At 49.3% G+C, this 22,540-nt stretch overlaps 1 protein-coding gene across 4 annotated transcripts in view; it reads right to left on the bottom strand.

Moving 5' to 3' along the window:
• Positions 1–2,264: 2,264 nt before the first annotated feature.
• DPP9 (dipeptidyl peptidase 9) overlaps positions 2,265–22,540 on the bottom strand; it is a 45,787-nt gene continuing 25,511 nt past the window's right edge. For 2 of the 4 annotated variants that reach the window (XM_077922003.1, XM_077922005.1), the window contains 10 exons: positions 21,757–21,922; positions 21,106–21,185; positions 17,626–17,778; positions 17,270–17,405; positions 14,951–15,096; positions 13,431–13,577; positions 11,783–11,935; positions 9,054–9,196; positions 7,097–7,208; positions 2,265–3,817 (listed from right to left, as the gene is read on the bottom strand). In XM_077922003.1, the coding sequence (XP_077778129.1) occupies positions 3,725–3,817; positions 7,097–7,208; positions 9,054–9,196; positions 11,783–11,935; positions 13,431–13,577; positions 14,951–15,096; positions 17,270–17,405; positions 17,626–17,778; positions 21,106–21,185; positions 21,757–21,922 (1,329 nt within the window). In that variant the 3' untranslated portion in view covers positions 2,265–3,724. The remainder of the gene's footprint in view (positions 3,818–7,096; positions 7,209–9,053; positions 9,197–11,782; positions 11,936–13,430; positions 13,578–14,950; positions 15,097–17,269; positions 17,406–17,625; positions 17,779–21,105; positions 21,186–21,756; positions 21,923–22,540) is intronic. The other 2 variants (XM_077922004.1, XM_028713945.2) reach the window with 2 other exon arrangements.

Raw genomic sequence — 22,540 nt, 5'->3', positions numbered from 1 at the left:
CCGAGGGAGCCGGTGTACAGCTTCCAGGTCATGTGGCCAGCAAGACTAAGCCGCTTCTGGCGAACCAGAGCAGCACACGGAAACGCCGTTTACCTTCCCGCCAGAGTGGTACCTATTTATCTACGTGCAGTTTGACGTGCTCTCGAACTGCTAGGTTGGCAGGAGCAGGGACCGAGCAATGTGAGTTCACAAGGACAGAAATCTAAGTTTTGAGGGCCAGCGACAATGCAGGGACCATTTTGGGGGTTGTCGATTTCCTGCTTTCATTGCTGTCAATTTCCCCTGCATTTCTTGCTATTTGTAAAACGTGTTTTACATATCTGTGTTTTGGTTGCCTTTTTTTAAAAAAAAAAAACCCACACAACCTCATTCTGCTGTGTCTGCTACAGTGGTACCTCAGGTTACATACGCTTCAGATTACAGACTCCGCTAACCCAGAAATAGTACCTCGGGTTAAGAACTTTGCTTCAGGTTGAGAACAGAAATTGGGCTCTGCCGGCGCAGCGGCAGCAGGAGGCCCCATTAGCAAAAGTGGTGCTTCAGGTTAAGGACAGTTTCAGGTTAAGTACAGTGGTGCATCGCAAGACGAAATTAATTCGTTCCGCGAGTTTTGTCGTCTTGCGATTTTTTTCGTCTTGCGAAGCACGGTGTCGGGAAAGTTTTGGAAAAGCTTCAAAAATCACCAAAGTCTTCAAAAACCTCAAAAAAGGCTACCACACCGCGTTCTGAGTTGCTCCTCGAAGTCAAGTCGCAACTGTATTAACGGTGTTAAGAAAAAGGAAACAAACTTGCAAGACGTTTCCGTCTTGCGAAGCAAGCCCATAGGGAAAATCGTCTTGCGAAGCAGCTCAAAAAACAAAAAACCCTTTCGTCTAGCGAGTTTTTTGTCTTGCGAGGCATTCGTCTTGCGAGGTACCACTGTACAGACCTCCAGAACGAATTAAGTACGTAACCAGAGGTACCACCGTACTAGTTTATATGAATATATTTTTATTGCAATTCGTCGTCTTCTTCTTCTTCTTCATACCCCACCTATCTAGCTACGTTGCCCCAACCACTCTGGGCAGCTTCCAACACATATAAAAACAATTTTCTACTTGAAATGGGAATGAACCAACTTAACAAGGCTTGCCAATTACTTAAATTAGGGTAAGAACTGTGGTGCTTTTAGAAATCCTAGGTATTGTCACTGCTTCCATCCTTTGGTGATGAAGGATGTAAAGTGTGGGGTTCTTTTTTTAAAAGGAGGGAAAGGTGCGGGAGCAAAGGATGTTTGGGGAAGGGACAGAGCTCAGGGAGAGCATCTGCCTTGCAAGCAGACGGTCCCAGGTTCAAATCCTGACAGCATTGCCAGGTAAGGTTGGGAATGTCTCCTGCCTGAACTGCTGGAGAGCTTCTGCCAGTCAGTGCAGACATCACTGGGGGGGGGGGGACATCTTTAAAGTTAAATATTACAAATATTATGCCTGAATGTATCCTTTCAACTTGACAGCTCAGGGAAGTTACCTAGCTTTAAAAAATAATATAAAATCATCTCCTTTGCCAGTTTCCTCCATTCCAAAGCTATTTTCCCCTTGAAAAAGGACTCCAGGAAGTTCCCAGAGGTGACAATTGCTGGGCTCATTGTTAGCCAAGGGAAGCCAAATCTCATCACCTGACTCGCCTCAGGCTCCAGACATGAAAAAAGGAACTTCTATTGTACTTTTGGGTGGTGGGTACTTAAGACATATTTGTCTATGCTCATCTTATACCTGAGTCTTGCCCTGCCATGTCTGCTTATGCTAATCTTGTACCAAGGACTTGTCTGGACATGTTTGCCAAGGTTAAGCCCTCCCCTTCGAACTGTATTCTGGGATGTGGTGGGAAAGTTTTAAAAGTCTTTGTCACCCCATCCTCGGGGTTCAAATTTGGTCTTTGAACCTATTGCGCAATAAACTGTGGTCTACAGCTATTTGCTCCGGTTAGTGGCTGGAATCCTTCCTTTATTCCGCAGGGACCCGCGGGCTCTGCCCGACCAGCTGGGTGACTGCGCAGCCTCACACCCAGATTTTTCCCTAACACCACTGAGCTAGATGGGCCAGTGGCCTGGCTTCGTATGGGGCGGCTTGCAATGTTTCTATGCCCCAAAGAAACGCAGTGTTCAAAAGCCAGAAATGGCACTGGCAAGCTGGCATGCGCTTCCAAACATGCACACCCCATACTCCACTTTGCCTGTGGCCAACAGGGGGGAAAAAACAAAACCACGCCCGGAGAGAAGCGCTGCGCCAATTTCCAATATTTTAATGAGTAACTACATGTTACACCTCATAATTATAAAAGAATAAGAATCCATAAAAATATTTTCTTTTCATAATACGCACTTAAAGATACTTGGGGGCAAGTCGTTTGTGGTTCGTGGGTTTTTCGTTTCGTTTTAGGCAAGTTTCTCCTCGCTTGAAATTCTGCCCCACCCCTGAGAGGCAAGAATGTGTGTTGGGGGGGGGGGAGAGCCCAGAGGGTGTGAGCAAGCAGGCGAGGGTGTGTGTGTGTGTAAGTTGCGGCGAAGCCTGGCACACAGGCGCCCCCGCCTTCCTTTACAAACCACCCCAAATCGCGGTTCAGGCTGTGTTGCGGGGATGCCCTAAGACCAGAGGAGGTGGGTCGTGGGGCAGGGGGAGGAGGAGAACCAACGGGCAAGAGGTGTTGCTAGAACAGGGGATGGGTGGGGGGATACAGTCGCTGACCCGCAGAGAACTGAGCACGCCTGTGGGGCTGGAGGCTGGAAGCTCAGGGCTTGGGAGGCGGAGGCGAAGGGTTGGCGAGACGGGGGGGGGGGGGCAGTGCCTATAAGCCAGAGAGAGTGGACAGAGGGAGCCGTATTTGCATAAATAAATCTGGCTGCGAAAAAACGCCCTAGAACCCCCCCCCCCGCGCTTTTTTTCATCCAGAAGTGACTGCAGTTTCTGGACACGGTTGCCTTAGGGGAAAGAAGGGTGTGTTTCAGACAGGGGAATGACACAAGGGTTACAGAGAGAGAAGTCAGAACAGCAAAGCCTTCTTAAGTGGGGAGCCCAAACACACAAACACCTGCCCAAATCCTTCCGAGAGCCTGAATTTGCCACAGGACACAGCCAGGAAGCCACAGCACCAAGGACAGAGGCATCGTCACCCCCCCCCCACCAGCCTACCCCCCCCCCCTGCGCCCACATCTTGGCAGCACAGCACCAAGCGCTGGTCTGTTTCCGAGCCCCAGAAAAGCTCTCTCGCAGGACTCAGTGGGGAGAGGAAAGGAAAGGAGAGGGGGGAGTTTAAGAGGGACACAAGACAGTACTGGAGATGTAGGGGGCGGGACACGAGGGCAGGGGAGCGCTCGACTTTTATTCCCGGCCCAAAAAGTAGCAGCAAAACAGAGAAGGGGTTCTGGGGGGGCAGAGAGAGAGAGAGAGAGAAGGAAAACTTTAAAAGAGAAGCTGGAGGGACAAGGCAGAGCAGTGCCAATCCAGTTGGGCAGGGGGTGAGGGATCTCAGTGCCCCTTGTGAATTCAGGGCCCAGGGAGGGCAACACGGATCAGTGCTCTGGGTATTGGGAGGCTGCTGGAGGGCATGGGGAGAGGTTGGGGCAAAAAAAGGAGGCCAGAGGAGGAGCGAGTCTTCAGCGTCTACGTCGAGTTGCGGGTGGGCAGGGAGACAGCAGCCCCCGTCCACGCCCCACACCGTGCCGTTCCCCCCCCCCCCAGCCCTGTCCTCAGAGGTATTCTTGAAGAAAGTGCAGCAGCGTGATTTCGTAGTGCTCCCCAGACTCAGGGCAGCGAATACTGTGTCGCTCGTTGGGGTAGATCTGCACACAAGAAGGGGGGGGGGACAGGAAGAGATTAGAAGCTTTCGGACCTCATTAGGCAAAATGTACCGTATTTTTCGCTCTATAGGACGCACTTTTCCCCTCCTAAAAAGCAAGGGGAAATGTGTGTGCATCTTATGGAGCGGATGCAGGCGGGAGGCTCTGCTCAGCGCTCCCTTTAAAGAGCTGCATGGAGCATGTGTGCGGCTCTTGGGGGCTTTTCCCCGAGGAGGGAGAAGGGACTGACTGGCCGCGTCAGTCCCTTCTCCCTCCTCGTAGAAAAGCCCGCAGGAGCCATGCACTCCTTAAAGGGCGTGCGGCTCCTGTGGGATTTTGCGGGAGATGGGGGAATTCCCCCACCTCCTGCAAAAGCAGGGAGAAGGTCTGGGAGAAGCGCACAGGCTGCGCACAGCCTGTCCGCTGCTCCCAGAGCTGGGGGGGACGACATATTTTCCCCCTTGATTTCCCCCTCTGAAAACTAGGTGCGCCCTATGGTCAGGTGCACCCTACGGAGCGAAAAATACGGTAGGTTGAGTGGTCATTGTGAGCTGTACACATTCACTGGGCCTCGCAGAAAAAGCAGATATAATCACAGCATTGTGGGGGTGCAATGCAGGAATCGTTCCAGGAAATCTGCGCAACCTGGAGAACCCAGGAGGGAGGCCAGCACATCACTACCTGGCAGCCCTGCTGACCTTGAGGCCCAGGTTTTGCTAAACTGGAAACACACGCCAGGTCTCGTTCACCAAACACAGTGCGCATTCCCCTAGAAAATCATCCCGTTAGGCAAGCATTCGCACGAAGAGCCCACAATTTCCACCGATTCCCGTGGGAACGTTTCCAGCCTGCAATTTGTCCGGTCGCTCCTGCCCTCTGATTTGTCCAATCACTCTCCCCCTGCTCCACCCCCCCCCCATGGATTATGCCCAAAAATGGCTGCCGCCAACCAGCAAAGCACAAAGGAGCAAAGAAGTAGGGAAGTGGGCGAGCTCTGGCTGTTCCTGATATCTAAATCCGAATCCCCATGTGAACAGACCTGGACACTGCGTTCATCATCTGAGGCCCATCTCCGTGTGCCTCATTCGCAGCAGGGCCTTTTCTGCAGTGGCTCCCCGTTTGTGGAATGCTCTCTCCAGGGAGGCTCGCCTGGCGCCTTTGTTACATATCTTTATCCGCCAAGCAAAAACAATCAATCGATGGCCTTTTAAACTCAGGGGGCATTGTTTTTGTTTATTATGTAAACCACCTTGTGGATGAAGGTGTTATATATATATATATATATATTAAAATAATAATATAGCAAGGTATGGGCATAATTCTTTATGTTTGGATAACCGAACGGGAGGGTAGCTGGATTTATGATGTAGTAATTTTTGCTTGTTTATCTTGAGACAGAATCATTCCGTTGTTTCTCGGTCTTGTTAATATGATCTTGTGTATTAATTTCCCCCTTATTTGTTTTTATCAGTCAGTCCCCCACTCTGGGGTTGAAAATGGACTGCACATAATAAACAAACTGATTTTCCCACCAATACGCATAACCTCTGACAAGCCTCGGGGGAATATGCATGCATCAGCTGAAATCTGCACATTCCATGTATCCAATAAATAAATTTCCCAGAGCAGAATTAGAAATACAGTGGGGTTTTTGAATGTAATCCGTTTCGGAAGACAGTTTGACTTCCAAAACGTTCGAAAACTGAAAACTGAAAGCAATACAATAGGGAAACTCAAAATGGAAGCTGCGTAGAGTGTTCGGCTTCCGAAAATCGTTCGAAAACCGCAAGTTACTTCCAGGTTTTTGGCGTTCAGCTTCCGAATCGTTCGGCAGCCAAGACGTTTGAAAACCAAGGTTCCACTGTACCATTTACTAAATTTAGACCCCGCCTTTCTAAGTTTAGAGGTCCCGGGCCCTAAGGAACTCAAGACTATCCTCCACCAGGGCCAGGGCCTTTTCAGTGATGGCTTCGACCTGGTGGAATGCTCTGTCCCATGAGACCAGGGCCCTGCAGGATTTAATCTCCTTCCGTCAGGCCTGTAAAACAGAGCTATTCTGCTTGGCCTTTAATCTGAATTCCGCCTGATCTTTTAATCCCTTCTCTTCCCTCCCCCTCCCCTTTTATGAAGATCACCCGCTCTGAGACCCCACAGCTAATTCTCCCCTGGCCTCCTCGCTGGCCCAAGTAGGACCAATTCAGCCAGCTAGCCCTGGGGATTATCTAATTGATTTTTGATTTTTATTGTTATTCATGTTTTTATACTGTATGTTACGCTGCTTTTATAATTAAGCGTTTTAAAGTGTTTTAAATTTGTTGTTAGCCGCCCTGAGCCCGGTTTTTGAACCGGGAAGGGCGGGGTATAAATAAAAATTTATTATGATGATGATTATTGAGGAGCTCAAGGGGGCAAAGAGTGCCCTGCCCTGCCCACGTCTCCACCCTCCTCCCACACTTTATTCAAAGCAACCCTGAAAGGTAGGCCGGGCCAGGAGAGAACGACCCCACCTGAAGCCCCACCCCAAGAGGAAAGGGATGGGCTGGATAGTTCGCCAGCTCAACCCACCTGTAGTTGATAAGGTTTCCCAGCTCGAATCAGCTGGGAGATCAGGAAATGAAGGAATAGGTTTCCAAAACCTAAAACCTTACTGGGCAGTCAGTCTGAAATGGGCCCCAAATTCCTTCTCCAAGGGAGCATTTCTAAAATGCTTTAACTTGAGCTCTTGAGCCAAAACCCAGCTGTATAAACAAGTGCTCAAAGCTCTCTCCTTTATCAGTCCGTGACACCTAATGAATGGCCTTGTCCGTTCCAAAGTGGAGCAGGGATGACGCATCTGGGTCTTATCTTACACTGAGGCACAGACCTTGTCAGCCACCCGGGAACAGTGCCAGGAGTTGGTGACCTCTTGCTCCAAGATAAGAGTATAGGAACAGGAACACCCTTTTATGGTCAAGAGTACAGGAAGAGGAACACTCTTTTATGGTTAAGAGTAACGGAGCAGGAACATCTGTGATGTCAACTTACGTGTATATGCTGACGTGCTTGAATTCCTGGGGAAGGGGGGAGAGGGTGCCCAGAGGATATATATACTGCATGAAATTTCTCATTTCTTTGGACTTGCTGTGGACTGACCACGCAAGTGTCTTCTGCTATCTGGAGATCAGAATAAACTCTTTCTCTGAATCAACCTCGGTGTCATTTGACTTCCTTCCTCCCTCCCGGGAGCAACGCAGACCCCACCAGTCGGTAAAGTCTAATAAGGCTACAGCTAGCTCGACCCACCTGTAGTTGATAAGGTTTCCCTGCTCGGATCAGCTGGGAGATCAGGAAATTGGTGTGGAAAAAGTGCACGTTTTCATCCAGAAATCCATGGAGGATCAGCAGGCGATTGGGCCTAGAAAGAAGGCAAGGAAAGTACCAAATGTGAGAGCCAAGCTGGGCACCAGTGTTTGCGGCTGTTCATGGCAGAGAGGAGTTTGGACCACTTGGGCGTTCAATGTCCAGGGCAATGGACACAAGGTGACCAGCAGGCAAAAATCATGCCATGCTTTTTTGAACCCTTGCGCCACTTCAGACAATCCACCTCACCCCACCCACCGCTATTGAAAAATAAAAATCAATCCCCAAACTCTCCAGCTTTCCCAAAATTCCCCAGACAAGCAGTGGACGTGGCAGGCCAGAAGAAGAAAGAATTCTTTTCCATACAGTCCAATATTCCTCAGATGAAAATAAGGACACTCTACTACAGGGACGCGGGTGGCGCTGTGGGTTAAACCACAGAGCCTAGGACTTGCCGATCAGAAGGTCGGCGGCTTGAATCCCCATGACGGGGTGAGCTCCCGTTGCTCAGTCCCCGCTCCTGCCAACCTAGCAGTTCAAAAGCACGTCAAAGTGCAAGTAGATAAATTGGTACCACTCCGGCGGGAAGGTAAACGGCGTTTCCATGCGCTGCTCTGGTTCGCCAGAAGCGGCTTAGTCATGCTGGCCACATGACTGTACACCGGCTCCCTCGGCCAGCAAAGCGAGATGAGCGCTGCAACCCCAGAGTCGGCCACGACTGGACCTAATGGTCAGGGGTCCCTTTACCTTTACTACAGGGGCACCCAACTCTGCGATCTACTCACAGAATACAAAACGGGGGGTTTCAAGTCAAAGTTGTTGTTGAGCTTTTTTAGGGAGGGAAGTCCCGTGGGGGGGGGGGTTCAACTCAAAGTTGTTTAAGGGAGGAAAATGAAGTAAAGCTGGAAAGTCGCTCACCAAAAGATGACTAAGAAAACAATCTGCCTCACAGCACAAACTCCCGTCGTCCGTTCCAGCGATTATGCTGAGATGGAGGACGGTTCCAGGGGCCAGGGTTGGATGCTCTTATGCCACAGCAAAGGAAAAGGAGCCCACCTCCCGATCAACCTACTGGACACCCCTGCTCTGCTCTATTACTGATGTAGAATATAACGTCCCTATTTCCACCTGAGGAATGTTGAGAGTGCATGAATTTCTCTAGTACTCGCATAGTGCATTTAAGGCCCCCTAAGATGCCTCGCTGACCTTGGGGACATCCCTCTGATCCCTCCAGAACACACGAAACTGCATGGCCGACTGCTGCTTCCCCTCTCAGGGGAAGTCTGTGCTAGATGGGACCAGGTTGCTGGGACAACACACCCTGCTCTGCCCCCGCCGCTCACCAGCACCGCTGCCCCACAACCCAACTAATCCAATACAACTAATCCAGAATGTGGCAGCCAGACTGGTGACTGGGAGCGGCCACAGAGACCACATAACACCGGCCTTGAAAGACCTACACTGGCTCCCAGTACGTTTCCGAGCACAATTCAAAGTGTTGGTGCTGACCTTTAACGCCCTAAACGGCCTTGGTCCTGTATACCTGAAGGAGTATCTCCACCCCCATCATTCAGCCCAGACACTGAGGTCCAGCTCTGAGGGCCTTCTGGCTGTTCCCTCGCTGTGAGAAGCCAAGTTACAGGGAACCAGGCAGAGGGCCTTCTCGGTAGTGGCGCCCGTCCTGTGGAACGCCCTCCCATCAGTTGTCAAAGAGAAAAACAACTACCAGACTTTCAGAAGACATCTGAAGGCAGCCCTGTTTAGGGAAGCTTTTAATGTTTGATGTATTACTGTATTTTAATATTCTGTTGGAAGCCGCCCAGAGTGGCTGGGGAAGCCCAGCCAGATGGGTGGGGTATAAATAATAAATTATTCTTATTATTATTCTTATAACCCTTACTCATTGGGGAGTTTCTCTACATGCAGCGCCACAGAGCCTGCTTCGTAGCCTTGCTGGTTGTTCTCTGGGACATCCATGTACCGTTCGGTGTATCCAGTATCGTACGCCATCCAGACCGTGACGGGGGCCCCTGCGATAGCAACCTAGAGGGATATTGAAGGCTGAGGTTACACTCATGGCTGACAGGCAATACACGCTTCTCTCTCTCCCCCCCCCCCCCCCCCGCATTAAGTTGCCTGAGGAAGCCAGATTCTGCAATCTGCAAAACTCATTCTGCAACTTGCACAATTTATTGATTTTATATAAAGATCTGAGAATCATAGGGTGGTTTATATTATGAAATCATAGAATACGTAACGCCATAACAAAACCAATCAATACCACCAGCAGCAGCCCTGTTTAAATGGCCACAGATCACTGAATCAGCCAAAGGCCTGGGAGAAATGTTTTCAGCTGGTGCCTAAAGATTTGTTTGCTTTTTTACTTTTTTTATTTGCATTTTCAAAAACTGGAACAGATAGCAAATTTAACCCTCCCCCCTTCCGCTCTTACAACTTCATATCAAATACAGCATGTATACACGTACCACATGACTTCCCTTCCACCCTTTTCCTGGTTCCTTTGCTTTTCTACTACTCCGCGTAATCCACATCTTTTTAATCATCCAATTTGTTATCTATTAAAAACTCTACTTCAACTCTGCTGGATTTGCACAAGACCTGCTAAGCTATGTATCTGTCTATACCGGTTCTTGAAATAATCAATAGACACTATACATTCCTTCTTATATTCCTTATTTTCGTTTTCTCTTATCCTGTTTGTCAGACCAGCCAGTTCAGCATATTCAAACATTTTAATCTTCCTTTGTGGCTGCAGCACAGGCATATAGTAGTCAACTTCTGGTTTTTTTGGGACCTCTATTGTTAATAATAATAATAATAATCAATTTTATTTATATCCCGCCCTCCCTAGCCAAAGCCGGGCTCAGGGCGTCTAACAACAATAAAATAGTACAACATTCTAAAATCATTTCATTATAAAATTAATTCAAATCAAATTGATGGCAACCATTGGGCGAGAGTTCTGTGAAGATTGCCAAAGGAGGGGGTCAGGCTGTGCCCTGGCCAAAGGCCTGGTGGAACAGCTCTGTCTTGCAGGCCCTGCAGAAAGATGTCAAGTCCTGCAGGGCCCTAGTCTCTTGTAACAGAGCGTCCCACCAGATCGGGGCCACGGCCGAAAAGGCCCTGGCTCTAGTTGAGGCCAGCCTAACCTCTCTGTGGCCTGGGACCTTCAGGGTGTTTTTGTTTGAAGACCGTAAGTTCCTCTGTGGGACATACCAGGAGATACCTATGGCGATCCCATAGGTACGAGGGTCCTAGGCCGTATAGGGCTTTAAAGGTTGCCATCCCCAAGAGAAAAATCTCAGGTGATTTCGGGAAAGCTTTTTAAAGCATCTTCTTCAATTCATTATATATAGTTTCCCAATATTCCTTAATTATTTTACAGGACCGCCAAGTGCCTAAAGGTTTGTAATGAAGGCACCAAGCGAGTCTCCATGGGGAGAGCATATCTCTGCATACATACAGCTGTATTTCACAAGACGACAAGTCCTGTGCAGTCTCCTGGGTTGTTGGTTTTTTTGTTGGCAGGCTTTCTGTGATCTCGTGGAATCACGCACGGTTGGCTTCTTTATTTTTAAAAACTTAGGGTGGCGCAGGGCAAAAGGAGTTGCTCGTACAGTGAGATCTACTCCCCTGCAGAGCTGGGAGCAGATCATTTGCTTCTGAGTCTTCACTCTACCTTCAGCACAGAGAGGGAACCTGTGGCTCTCCAGATGTTGATACTTCCATCCTCCCTGATGGGAGCAGGGATTCCAAAAGGGACAGGCTTCCCCGCACGCTACCTAGCGACTGGCAGGGACAGCGGGGAGTTGCAGTGTAACCGTCTCTGGAGCGCAACTGAAGGAATGGGTTTCCCAAACCCAAAAACTGACTGTGCAGGCAGTTTGAAATAGGCACCAAAATCCCTATTTTCCCTTAGCTAAAATACATTAACTTGAGCTCTGAGTCAATGTACAAACAAGAACCTGCTGTATAGACAAGTGCTCAGAGCCCTCACCTTTATCAGTTTGTGACGGCAAGGATGGCCTTGACTGTACCAGTAGAACAGGGAAGACACATCTGTGCCTTATCTTACGTCCTGACCATAAAGACCACAAAAGACACACAGACCTAGTCTGGAAACAGCGCCAGAGAGTGTTCTTGGAGATGGTGACCTCTTGCTCCAAGATAAGAGTAGGAACAGGAAGGTCCTTTTATGGTCAGAAGTACAGGAAGGAATATCCTTTTATGGTCAGAAGTATAGGAAGGAATACCCTTTTATGGTTAAGAATACCAGAGCAGGAACATATGTGATGTCAACCTGCGTACATAGGCTGACGTGGTTGGATTCCTGGGGGAGGGGGTGCCTGGAGAATATATATACTGCATGAAATTTCTCATTTCTTTGGACTTGCTGTGGACTGACCACGCAAGTGCCTTTCTGCTGCTCCAGAGAGCAGAAATAAAGAACTCTTTCTCTGAACCAACCCTCGGTGTCATTTGACTTCCTTCCTCCCGTCCGGGAGCAACGCAGAGCCCACCAATCGGTAAAGTATAATAAGGCTACACAACGTATCGGCTGCCCACCCCACCTGCCCTGGGACAGACGGCAGCAAACTCCAAACTTGCCTTGAAGATGTGAGGCTTGCAGATGAGCCCCATGAGCGAGAGGAAGCCCCCGTAAGACCAGCCGTGGATGGCGACGCGGCTGAGGTCGACGAACCCGTATTTCTCCGCTACGTAATGCAAGCCTTCCACCTGGTCCTCGATCTCCACCTGGCCCTAGAAGCGGGTGGCAAAGGAGGGAGGTGAGAGCTACCTGCTCATCTGGGGATAGCTGGCTCATTTACGCACTCCAGTCATGCTCTGCAAATTCATTCATTGCATTTAGGTCAGGCATGTCCAAAGTCCATTTTAGGGGCCTAATCCATCCCCTGTGGCAGTTTATTTCCTGGGGTAAAATCCTAAAAAAAAACAACCCTCAACAACTTCAACCCTAAAAAAACTCAGTAACTTCAACCCTCATGGCCCTCCACATCATCAAATCTGGCCCTCTTTGAAAAAAGTTTGGACACCACTGATTTAGGTGCATTACAATGTAACATCAAGCAGTGGTTCCAAAAGTGGGGGGGGGGGTGGCATTACTTGGGGGGGGGGGCAAGGAGGTGGCAAGGAGGCAGAAGAGGTGATAATGACCCTCAGACTTTGAAAAGCTGGTATCACTGAATCAGGTTCTTCAGTTTTGCTGAATTAAACTGAAGCCTTCTTATTGGATTCTGAATAAACGTGCAATAAATTGCTACTGGTTTGAGTGTTACTGTGTTATTACCTTCCTTAGTGGGTTCTACAAACTGCAGTTCTGAATAACACTTTTTTTATAGGGTAGGGGGCATAGGGGAATGTGTTTATGGATCCAAGGGGGCAAAAAAGACAGAAGAACCAGGAAGGGGGAAAAATCTGACTTCTAATTAAACTTCTGAGTTGCCAAAACAATTCACAGCAGTATTTTTCTAACTCTCCCTTCACTAATCGTTTTCACGGCAAGTGCAAAGAGGGCCACTTTATGTGCCACAAAGGCCATTAGTGTCGCTCAGAAGAAAATGAACCATTTCTACCAGGGCATTCCTGCTTCCATATGTCAACAAGGCTTGTTAGAAATCTCTCTCTCCCTCAGATCACCGTATAAAGGGCAGATTGACAGGAAGTGAATCACTTCTTTCACATACAGTGGAGACTTGGGTTGCGAACGTGATCCGTGTGGGAAGCACGTTCGCAACCCGCAGCGCTGTGTCTGCACACGCACGAATTGCGATTCAGCGCTTCTGCACATGTGCATGCGCCAAAACCCGGAAGTAACGCATTCTGGTACTTCTGGGTTCGGCACAGTGCGCAACCCGAAATCACACAACCCAAAAGCGTCTGTAACCTGAGGTATGACTGTATCGGCCACAAGCACCAAAGTTTGCCTTCACACGCGACCATTAACATATATGAAATTAATGATTTGTGGTGTGCGGCCTTTCCTATGCAGAAAGACAACTGGACTTTCATAGCTTTAGGATCAATTAGTTTTTCCTATTTCCTAGCCTCTGCTAGATCACACACCTCCACTATACATATAGACAAAAAAAATCTTGTCTCTTCTTGGCATATCCAACAGCGTTTTCAGTAATCCCTATTAATTTTTAGGTATCTGAAGTGGTGTGTCACCCCAACCCCCCCAGTGCGTATGGCTTCATAATGGTTTTCTCGCGTACAAGGCAAACTGGGGACTTACCATCTGGTTCTTCAGGGCCCCCTCAAATTTAAGGCCTCTCTGGCATGACCCCCGGCCGTCTATCACCACCACGGCATAGCCGAGAGAAGCAAGCGTGTTGAGCCTCAGATACTTGATGCCTTTGAAGGAGTTATTCACTAGCTGGACCTGGGAGGTGGGGAGAGTTAGGAAAGGGGTGGGGAAAACTGTTACAATATGAGAACATCGCAGCTGCAGACAGCCAACTTGTTGACATCATGTGATATGGCTAGCTGTGGGAAAGGAAATTCCCGGAAGTTCACAGGCTTTGTGAGTCTGTGTCCAGTGTGTAATTTGAGACCTTCCTCTTGCCTATGTACAGGAAGTCTTTGTCACTTCCTGGATGGAAACGGAAGTGATCGGACACGTTTTCTGTAGTGCTGCAAAGTCAGAAATAAAGATATGTAAATAGATTTCTGGCTATCTCCTTTCCCTGCTGGGAAGCAAGGAGGGAGGGGGTGTGCATTTTCCCACGCTGGGAGATGTCACCTATTGAGACCTATCCTGGACTTGCGGGGATTGCAGCCAGGGAGGTCACCGGTAACCAGCTCCGGGAGCCTGGGAGAGGAGCCGGCCTCTCCAGATGGGGCTAGTTTACCAACAAAAACACCTCTGCACACGACTCACGCTCATCATTCCACGGCTGCATTCGTGAGTGCCAGGAGTGCCGCCCCGCTTTTCGTTCCACCCAAGAGAACCTACGCCGCCCACAATGCATCACTGAGAGCCTTGTTGCTTGAACTGGCTAAAGGCCTGTCTCGTCGGGGCATTGCGGTTGACGCAATAGCCACAACTAGATGGCCCCAAGCAGGTCACGTAAAGCCACAGCGCCATCCCCACTTAAGCGTTCCCAGCTACTGGTCCCCAAGGGATAGCTGGATAGCTCAGTTGGTTAGAGCGTGGTTCTGACAACGCCAAGGTTGCAGGTTCGATCCCTGTACGGAACAACTGCACTGCAGGAGGTTAAGACTGTTGGGATACTGCCAGGGAGACAAAGTCCATCATGGCCCCATGTCGCCTCCGGACTTCCATCGATCTCCCATAGACACGCAGTATCAGCAATTAGCGACACGAGCTCCAGAAATAGCTTGCCACATTCCAGAGCTGATGCACGCTCTTATCAGCAGATAATGCACAGCGAAAGATGCACGCAGGAGAGCATTATTTAAGTTTGTTCAGCGTTGGTCAGAACAAAGAAAAAAACATGACCGCCTGCTTCAGTGTTCAGGCACCGAGAGAGAGAAACGAAAGCAACAGAAAACATAAACTTCCTGTGAACAGGAAATACGCAGACTGTGACTCACAAAGCCTTCTCCCTTTTAAGGTGGAACGGAAATATCCTAACAAAGACTACCAGGGGTCAGCAAACTTTTTCAGCAGGGGGCTGGTCCACTGACCCTCAGACCATGTGGGGGGCCAGACTATATTGGGAGGGGGGGAATGAACGAATTCCTGGGCCCCACAAATAACCCAGAGGTGCTCCAGGTCAGCAGTCAGCCTACCTGAGGCCCCCCGTAGACAAAGAGCACAGTGGGATGCTTCTTTCCAGGCTGGAGGTCGTGAGGTTTGTACACCATCCCATACAACTCGACGTCCGACTGGGTGCGGAAGTGGAAGATCTCCGGGGGGATGTAATCAGTGGGGCAGCCTGCAGAAAAGCCAAGGGGAGAGAAGAGTCCCCCAAGACATGGGTGAGGCACTGTTCATGGAATCTCGCCACACACTCATTTTGATTGCATAAATGCATTTTTTAAAAAAGTAATGGCAATACTAATAACGGAAAAATCAAATGTTGTGTTCTGCAGTGGAGAAAATACAAACCACCCAGGGTACCCCATGAGAGTGATTCTACTGGGTCTCCAAGCCACAGTGGTGGCAATTGTTCTCTCTATTACACACAAAAGGTATGCGGGTGGCGCTGTGGGTTAAACCACAGAGCCTAGGACTTGCCGATCGGAAGGTCGGCGGTTCGAATCCCCGCAATGGGGTGAGCTCCCGTTGCTCGGTCCCTGCTCCTGCCAACCTAGCACCTTGAAAGCACATCAAAGTGCAAATAGATAAATAGGTACCACTCCGGCGGGAAGGTAAATAGTGTTTCCGTGCGCTGCTCTGGTTCGCCAGAAGCGGCTTAGTCCTGCTGGCCACATACCCAAAAGCTGTACGCTGGCTCCCTCGGCCAATAAAGCGAGATGAGCGCCGCAACCCCAGAGTTGGCCATGACTGGACCTAATGGTCAGGGGTCCCTTTACCTTTTATTACACAGAAAAGGCCACTCAATAGTGAAATGGGAAGGGCAGGCTTGGGAGAACTTAACACAGCTTCACTGTGAGACATTGGAGTGCGCCGCTGTGTGAGCAGCACCCTGGGCCACAAGCCTGGGCAGTGTGTCTGGAGGTCCTGGACTGCCCAGACGACAAGAACCACCACCCCGGCCTTGCTGAAGTGGTCCAAAGGAAAGCAGAGCAAAATGTTTCGGCGCCAGCTTGGCTGGGTGTACAAGGCGTCACCCAGATTTGTGCAGGGTTTGCTCTCTGGCCTTTTCTTCTCCCAAAGATACCCTGCGAGGCAGCGGGTAGATTTTTCCCTCCAGATTTACTCCCAAAGCCTTTCTCACAAATGACTACAGAGGCAAGTGCAGTGGATGTTTAGGATCAGAGTTTTCCTTCTCCTAGATGGGCTCCCTTCCCACAAGCCCCACCTGCCCCTCACTTCCTTCTACGGCACAGCCAGAAACCACTTCTTGCGCACTGGACCCAATCTTGGTCTCATCCGCTCCATCCGCTGGAGCCTATCTTCGCACACAGAAGACCCTAACTCAGCGAGGGTTTGAGACCCATCAGCTCCCCTCGCCTGGTTCAGTCGGCCAGTTGAAGCCATTCCAGGATTGTGGCCGCTGTCGCCTGCTTATAGCTTCCAGGAGCCACAGGTGAGAGCTGAGTGCAGGGTGGGGACCAAAGTTGAGCAAACTGCCCCAGAAGGAACAGGACATGTCGCCCACCAGAGATACTCCATGTATACCAGGGGTCAGCAAAGTTTTTGTGGCTTGGGCCGGTTCATGGTCCCGCAGACGCCGCGGCCGGCCGGAGTGTGTGTGTGTGTGTGTGTGTGTGCGCACATGCACAAATGCTATTTCTGGCGCTCCGTCTGGCGCGGAGGAGGCATGCACAGCTTCCCATTGGCTGCAGGAGCTTCATGCAGCCAATGGGAAGCTGGCCAGCATCGCGGAAGGCAGTCCCCACTCTGCTCCGCGCCAGTTTAGTGTGGCGCACGGGAGCTGACCAAACGGCCGGCGGGGATCCATGGGCCGGTTAAACGACCTCCACGGGCCGCTTGTGGCCCACAGGCCTTAGGTTGCCGACCTCTGATGTATACGCACAATTATACATAAATACTTCTCAATAAAAGGCTATACAGTGGAACCTCGGTTTTCGAGCGCCTCGGAAGCCAAACGATCCAGAACCCGAATGCTTCCGTTTTCGAACGCGCCTCGGAAGTCGAATGGCTTCCTGGGCGTGTTTCTCCACTGAGATTGCCGACCGGCAATTGAGCCTCGGTTGTCGAACATTTCGGAAGTTGAACAGATCACATTCGACAACCGAGGCTCTGCTGTACAAGATTCTGCAAAATGTGGTATCATCAATACCCTGGGCTGTTCGACAGGTTTGCTGGTCTTTTTTTCACTTTTAAGATTTATAGTTCCAACAATGAAGCCCAACGTAAAACGACGCAGAAAAAGCCATCAGTGCAACTGCAACAGATAAAATCGAAACCAGGCTTGAACTCCCTTGAACGAGATGGGAAGCCAAGAGAAATCTACTCACTGGCCGCTTCCATCATGCTGGCCCAGAATTTCGGCTGCTTGTGGAGGGGGTCTTCCTCTTGGCCGCTAAGCTTGTAAACGTGGACGCAGGGAGGGGTGCTGACACTGCTGTAGTGACTAATGAACATGTCGAAATTCTGCAGGGAGGCAAGGAAGAGCGGCAAGGTGGGTCGGGAGACACTCCAACCAGCCCCACAGTTTTACCCAACAAATTATTGTTGTTGTCATCATCTTGGCGAGGAGAATTATGGACCCCACTGCCCTCACAGTTGCCTCCTCCTAATAAGAGATTGGCTTCCTTTTAAAAAAAGGAAACCAACCACACCCAGGGGAATTCTGCGACCCAGAGGGACAGACCTGGCTCATGGAACAGCTGTGGGAGAAGCCCAGGGTGGTGAGCCGCACGACCTCCCCGGGGGACTCGTAGCTGACCACGTAGAGGTGATGCTCCAGGGGGGTATCCTTCGTGCCCTGGAAGTAGACAAGCTTGGTTTCTTCATTCACCCAAATCTGTAGGGGGCGAGAGAGGGAGAAACTACAATGGAAAATAGCTTTAAGGTCTGGATACAACCGACCAGTTTGTTTGTTTTTAATTTATATTTCCCCCCGCCCCCAGCTTCCTCCAAGGAGGTCAAATTGGCGTTCACAACAGTTCTCCTGGCTTATCCACACAACAAACCTGCGAGGTGGTTTGGGCTGAGAGTGAGCAGGCAGCCCAAGGTCACTCAGTGAGTTTCACAGCTAAATGGGGACTTCTCTCTCAGGCAGTGGCGTAGCATGGGTTGTCAGCACCCGGGGCAAGGCAAGTAATTTGCGCCCCCTAACCCGTGGAGCCAAGTAGGGGCAGAGAGCTGCGAGTGCGAGCGCGCCCCCCCCCAGATGTTGCGCCCGGTGCGGCCACCCCCCCCCAGCACCCCCCACGCTACGCCACTGCTCTCAGGTCTTAGTCCAACTCTCTAACCACTACACCACACTACTTCCTGTTGTGCATAGGATCACTCATTCACTCATTCAGCCTTTACTGGCATAATTTAAACAAATTTAAAGCCCTAAATGGCCTCAGTCAAGTATATCTGAAGGTGCATCTCCACTTCCATTGTCCAGCCCGGACACTGAGGTCCAGCGCCGAGGGCCTTCTGGAGGTTCCCTCACTGCAAGAAGTGAAGCTATGAGGAACCAGGCAGAGGGCCTTCTCGGTGGTGCCCCCCCCCCCCCCCCCGTGGAACGCCCTCCCATCAGATGTCAAAGCAATAAACAACTACAAGACTTTTATAAGACATCTGAAGGCAGCCCTGTTTAGGGAAGCTTTTAATGTTTGATGTATTACTGTATTTTAATATTTGGTTGGAAGCTGCCCAGAGTGGCTGGAGAAGCCCAGCCAGATGGGCGGGGTATAAATAATAAATTATTATTATTATTATTATTATTATTATTATTATTATTATTATTATATCACAGAGAGAGAGAGAAATCCACAAAACATTGGTAATCCAGACGTATTAAAGACATGAAACGTATAAAAGACTCAGTAACCACCTTAAGTAGTTTTTAAATTGACTCTTAAAATCTCAGCTAAATCTCCTGAAACAATCTCAGTAGTTTCAGGTCTATCATCCCTCAACGGATATTGGATTACAAATTCTTTGCAAGTAGATACTTTAAAAGAGTCACCAGTAGGTCTCTCCAAACAATGTCGAAGGGAGGGAAGTCCAAAATAATATTGCATATCATATCTGGTGTATTCATACCAGAAGAGCAAAGTCTATTCTAGACGGGTGTTTGTTGGAACCTTCCAGACAGTACAAATGAGGGGAATCCATTCAAGTGGGCTAACACAAAAACTCTACAATATAAAAAGCTATCTAAATTATAAAAATAGTTGCGCGTCATTTCATGATGAGGCTGCAAACCTAAGTAAGCAGATGAGCATAGAGAGGGTTGAACAGGATAAAGGTCTTGAAATTCATGATGACCTAACAGTTTCTGCTTAATGAGAGACAAAATTTGCAACTCATCCAGGAAGAGAATCTATTGCAATCCCTATTTGTTTGAATTTGCTTAGCAGAAAACCATGTAAAACCACGCAAATCTCTCAGTAAACAAGTTAGTAGACTTTCTGAGCCTGTACTAAAATGAATTTTTAACCAGTCCAGTTGTACCTTGGATCCCAAATGCCTCGCGAGTCGAATGTTTTGGCTCCTGAACGCCACAAACCCAGAAGCGAGTGTTCCGGTTTCCAAATGTTCTTTTGGAAGACGAACGTCCGACGGGGCTAACGCGGCTTCCGATTGGCTGCAGGAGCTTCCTGCAGCCAATCAGAACCCACGCTTTGGTTTCCAAACGTTTTGGAAGTCGAAGAGACTTCCGCAATGGATTCTGTTTGACTTAAGAGGTACCACTGTGTTTAAGTGTCATGATCCAGCCCCTAGATTCTAAGAGGTGCTGACCTAGCTCAGCATATACAGTGGTACCTCGCAAGACGAATGCCTCACAAGACGGAAAACTTGCAAGACGAAAGGGTTTTTGGTTTTTTGAGCTGCTTCGCAAGACGATTTTCCCTATGGGCTTGCTTCGCAAGACGGAAACGTCTTGCAAGTTTGTTTCCTTTTTCTTAACACCGTTAATACAGTTGCGACTTGGCTTCGAGGAGCAACTCATAGCACGCGGTGTGGTAGCCTTTTTTGAGGTTTTTGAAGACTTTAGTGATTTTTGAAGCTTTTCCAAAACTTTCCCGACACCGTGCTTCGCAAGATGAAAAAAATCGCAAGACGACAAAACTCGCGGAACGAATTAATTTCGTCTTGCGAGGCACCACTGTATAGTCAAATAAGAGAACACTCTTAGGAACTCCTAAGACCAGTCGGAAAAAAGGATGTTTGAATGCCCTCAGGTCCTAGAATCTTCTAACCTTCTTCCGAAAGGCTAATTCCCAGCTTTGGGGAGGGGGTGGGAGGGCACTTGGACCCCATCAGAGCCTCACACCTCCTTCCCAAAGCCTGGCGCCTAACCAAGCTGGCTTTGGAAAGGCATCCTCAAGTTTTGGCCTCGCTCCACCCCCACGCGACAAGGCAGCGCAGCAGCCTGGGGGTTCCATATTGTGGCCCATTTGGTAAGAAAAGTTGGGCTGCCCTGCCCTAGACAAAGGCGTGGGGTGAACACTTTCCCAGTGCTCTGTTGTTCTGCTTTGGGGAGCGGGGCAGGAAAACCCACTTCTAAAGATGCGATGTCCTATAAAATCAACTCCTGGTCTAGGACCGCTCTGACTGGGCCATTCCAAAATTTCAAGAGTTTGTTCAATTATCCTTCATAAAAGTTATTGCATTACATTCTTCATTAAATTATCCTTCCATTGATATATAATTTTATGGTACTACTCCAAAAAAACTGATGTTATGAGCCATCATTGCCAAAACAAAATGATACCTGATTGGCTCAATAAACTCCTTTTTTCTGGTTATTTGGCTATAACTTTCGATAGAATACAGATAACTGAATAAACTTCATTGCACTACATTCCTCATTAAATTATCTTTCGATTGATATATAATTTTATGGTATTACTCAGGAAAAAAGGGTGGTGTTATGAGCCACCAAACCTCGGAAATACACTTTTCCCAAAAGGTTTCCACATTTTTGGCCACTCGCGTATGCAGAGGCCGACAGCTGTGTGTGGGGATCCTGTTCCTGGGGAGGCCATCACCAGAGAGAGAGACTCGCCTGGCGACTCCTTTGCCACCCCTTTATTTTGAGGGCGAAGACGGAAATCAAAACACGAGGCAGGCTGCGGATTTCGAAGTTTCAATTCCGTGCTGCCGAATCCAAGGGGGCTCCTTGTACCTTGTATCCGTGCCTGGCCAGGACCTCCCATTCACCGCTGGTGAGCGCCTCCTCCTTCCTGAGAGGGCATTTGAAGTCCTCTGGGGCAAAAAAGAGACAGAGAGCGGGTCTGTCCAATGCAGAATGCTTTATTTAACCTACTTGTTAAGTAAAAATGAAAGCAATACTATGTGCACATAGATAACGCCATAGGGGAGCTAAAATACACACATGTCCCGCTGCCTGCCTGCTCAATATGCAGAAATTCACTTATCCGCACGAAAAGAATTACGCCCAAACCTTGCTGCAAACAACCACAGATTCAGCCTGGAGTTTGCTCACTTCCTTATGTCCTTGTTTGTTTCTACTTCAGATGTCAAGGAAATGAACAACTATCTGACTTTTAGAAGACATCTGAAGGCAGCCCTGTTTAGGGAATTTTTTTAATGTTTGATGTTCTATCTAATTTTTAATATTCTGTTGGGAACCACCCAGAGTGGCTTGGGAAACCCAGCCAGATGTGCGGGGTATAAATAAATTATTATTATTATTAACCAGATTTGCCCCTTCAACTGCTCTTGGCTACCAGGAAAATTTTCAAGGCGCACTGTGGGAGAATTTTTTCCCAGAAGACTCGAACTGCAGGCAGGCGGGCAGCTCTTGGGATCTCACCTTGGCTAGGGACGTACGGCTGCGTCCAGTCAAAGCTGCCCCGCCGGAGGACGACCGTGACTTTGTACAGGTGGCAGAAGCCCGTCTTGCACTCGTTGGCTCGGATAAAGCAAAGCTCCTCCTCTTCCCCCTCTGGCTGGACAAAAGGGTAAAAGATGTCGTGGACCTGCCCGGAAGAGAGGGGAGGTAGGCTAGCAACATCACGGGAGAGGCATTTCCCGCTGCCCCACCCTCCACATTTGAAAGCCTTGCAAGTTTTGGCAAGAGAAGGACCGCGAGCAACACCATGGCAGGCATCCTCCCGGACGAAGGTGGAAGTGCCAAGCTCCCTTGTTATTTTGGCTACTGCCAGGAGGCGTAACATGGCTGGTTGCTAAATTTACAGTACAGTGGTACCTCGGGTTCGGGACACGGGTGGCGCTGTGGTCTAAACCACTGAGCCTAGGGCTTGCCAGTCGGAAGGTTGGCGGTTCGAATCCCCATGACGGGGTGAGCTCCCGTTGCTTGGTCCCTGCTCCTGCCAACCTCGCAGTTCGAAAGCACGTCAAAGTGCAAGTAGATAAATAGGAAGGTAAACGGCGTTTCCATTTGCAAACACCCATCTCTCGCAGGACTGCCCACACTGATTGGCAGCTTCAGACAGGAGCCTTGTTCGCACCATACCTGGAGATGTTGGGCACTGAATGTAGGACCTTCTGCATGCAAAGCCTAGTGTTTTGCCTCTCTGTGCAGGGATCCAGGTCGGCAGGGCGTGTGTGTGTGTGTGTGTGTTCAATAAAAGTGT

Source organism: Podarcis muralis, chromosome 18 (genome assembly GCF_964188315.1).
Source record: "Podarcis muralis chromosome 18, rPodMur119.hap1.1, whole genome shotgun sequence".
NCBI lineage: Eukaryota > Metazoa > Chordata > Lepidosauria > Squamata > Lacertidae > Podarcis > Podarcis muralis.
The sequence above is the reverse complement of the archived record's forward strand: the minus strand, read 5'-3'. Positions and strand labels throughout refer to the sequence as shown.